Consider the following 686-nt stretch of genomic DNA (forward strand, 5'->3'; position numbering starts at 1 on the left):
TGTAACCCCCCCCACCATAAACCCCTGCCCCACTCCGTTAAGCTCCACCCCACCAGGCAATCCCCCTCACCAATCAATTCCCAAGCCATACCCCACCTCATCAAGACCCCCTACCTGTCAAGCCCTGTTTCACTCCATTAAGCTCCACCCTACCTCAATCCATTAAGCCCCGGCTAACCCAATGAAGCCTCACCCTACTCCATCAAGCCCCACCCCACCAAGCCCCACCCCACTTCGTCAAGCCATGCTCCACCCAGTTAAGAAACGCTCGCTCCATCAAGCCCCATCAGAATAAGCCCCGCCCAGCCGATAACCCCGCCCACTGAATTCATCAAATAGAATCAACAAAACAAGAAAATACACGTCGAAGAAAAATGATAACATTAAAGTTTTCAGTAGTTTTTTATTTATCCTCTTTATTACTCCTCTTCCTGTTCACCTCTCCTCACTTATCCTCTTCCTCCTCCTCCTCTTCCTCGCTGTCCTCCAGCAGTCTGGACTGCAGAGCCAGTCTCTGAGCGACAGCCGTCACCATGGCGGCTCCCTTCCCGCTGCCGTCCTCTGAAACCATGAAGGTGACGTCACAGTTGGGGGCAAGAAGCCGCACAGTGTCCTGGAGCTCCTGGCTGAAGCTGCAGGGGGAGGATAGCATTAGCATCAGGTAACATCCTGGCTGAAGCTGCAGG

The 686-nt window shown here is 53.5% G+C and overlaps 1 protein-coding gene across 2 annotated transcripts in view; it reads right to left on the reverse strand.

The window, feature by feature from the left end:
• Positions 1-379: 379 nt before the first annotated feature.
• Positions 380-686, reverse strand: part of LOC308122244 (hexokinase-4-like) — a 46,800-nt gene continuing 46,493 nt past the window's right edge. For both annotated transcript variants that reach the window (XM_080483958.1, XM_080483959.1), the window contains one exon: positions 380-632. In XM_080483958.1, the coding sequence (XP_080340084.1) occupies positions 446-632 (187 nt within the window). In that variant the 3' untranslated portion in view covers positions 380-445. The remainder of the gene's footprint in view (positions 633-686) is intronic.

The sequence above is a fragment of the Lipophrys pholis genome (genome assembly GCF_963383615.2).
Source record: "Lipophrys pholis genome assembly, chromosome: 16".
In the NCBI taxonomy this organism is placed as follows: Eukaryota; Metazoa; Chordata; class Actinopteri; order Blenniiformes; family Blenniidae; genus Lipophrys; species Lipophrys pholis.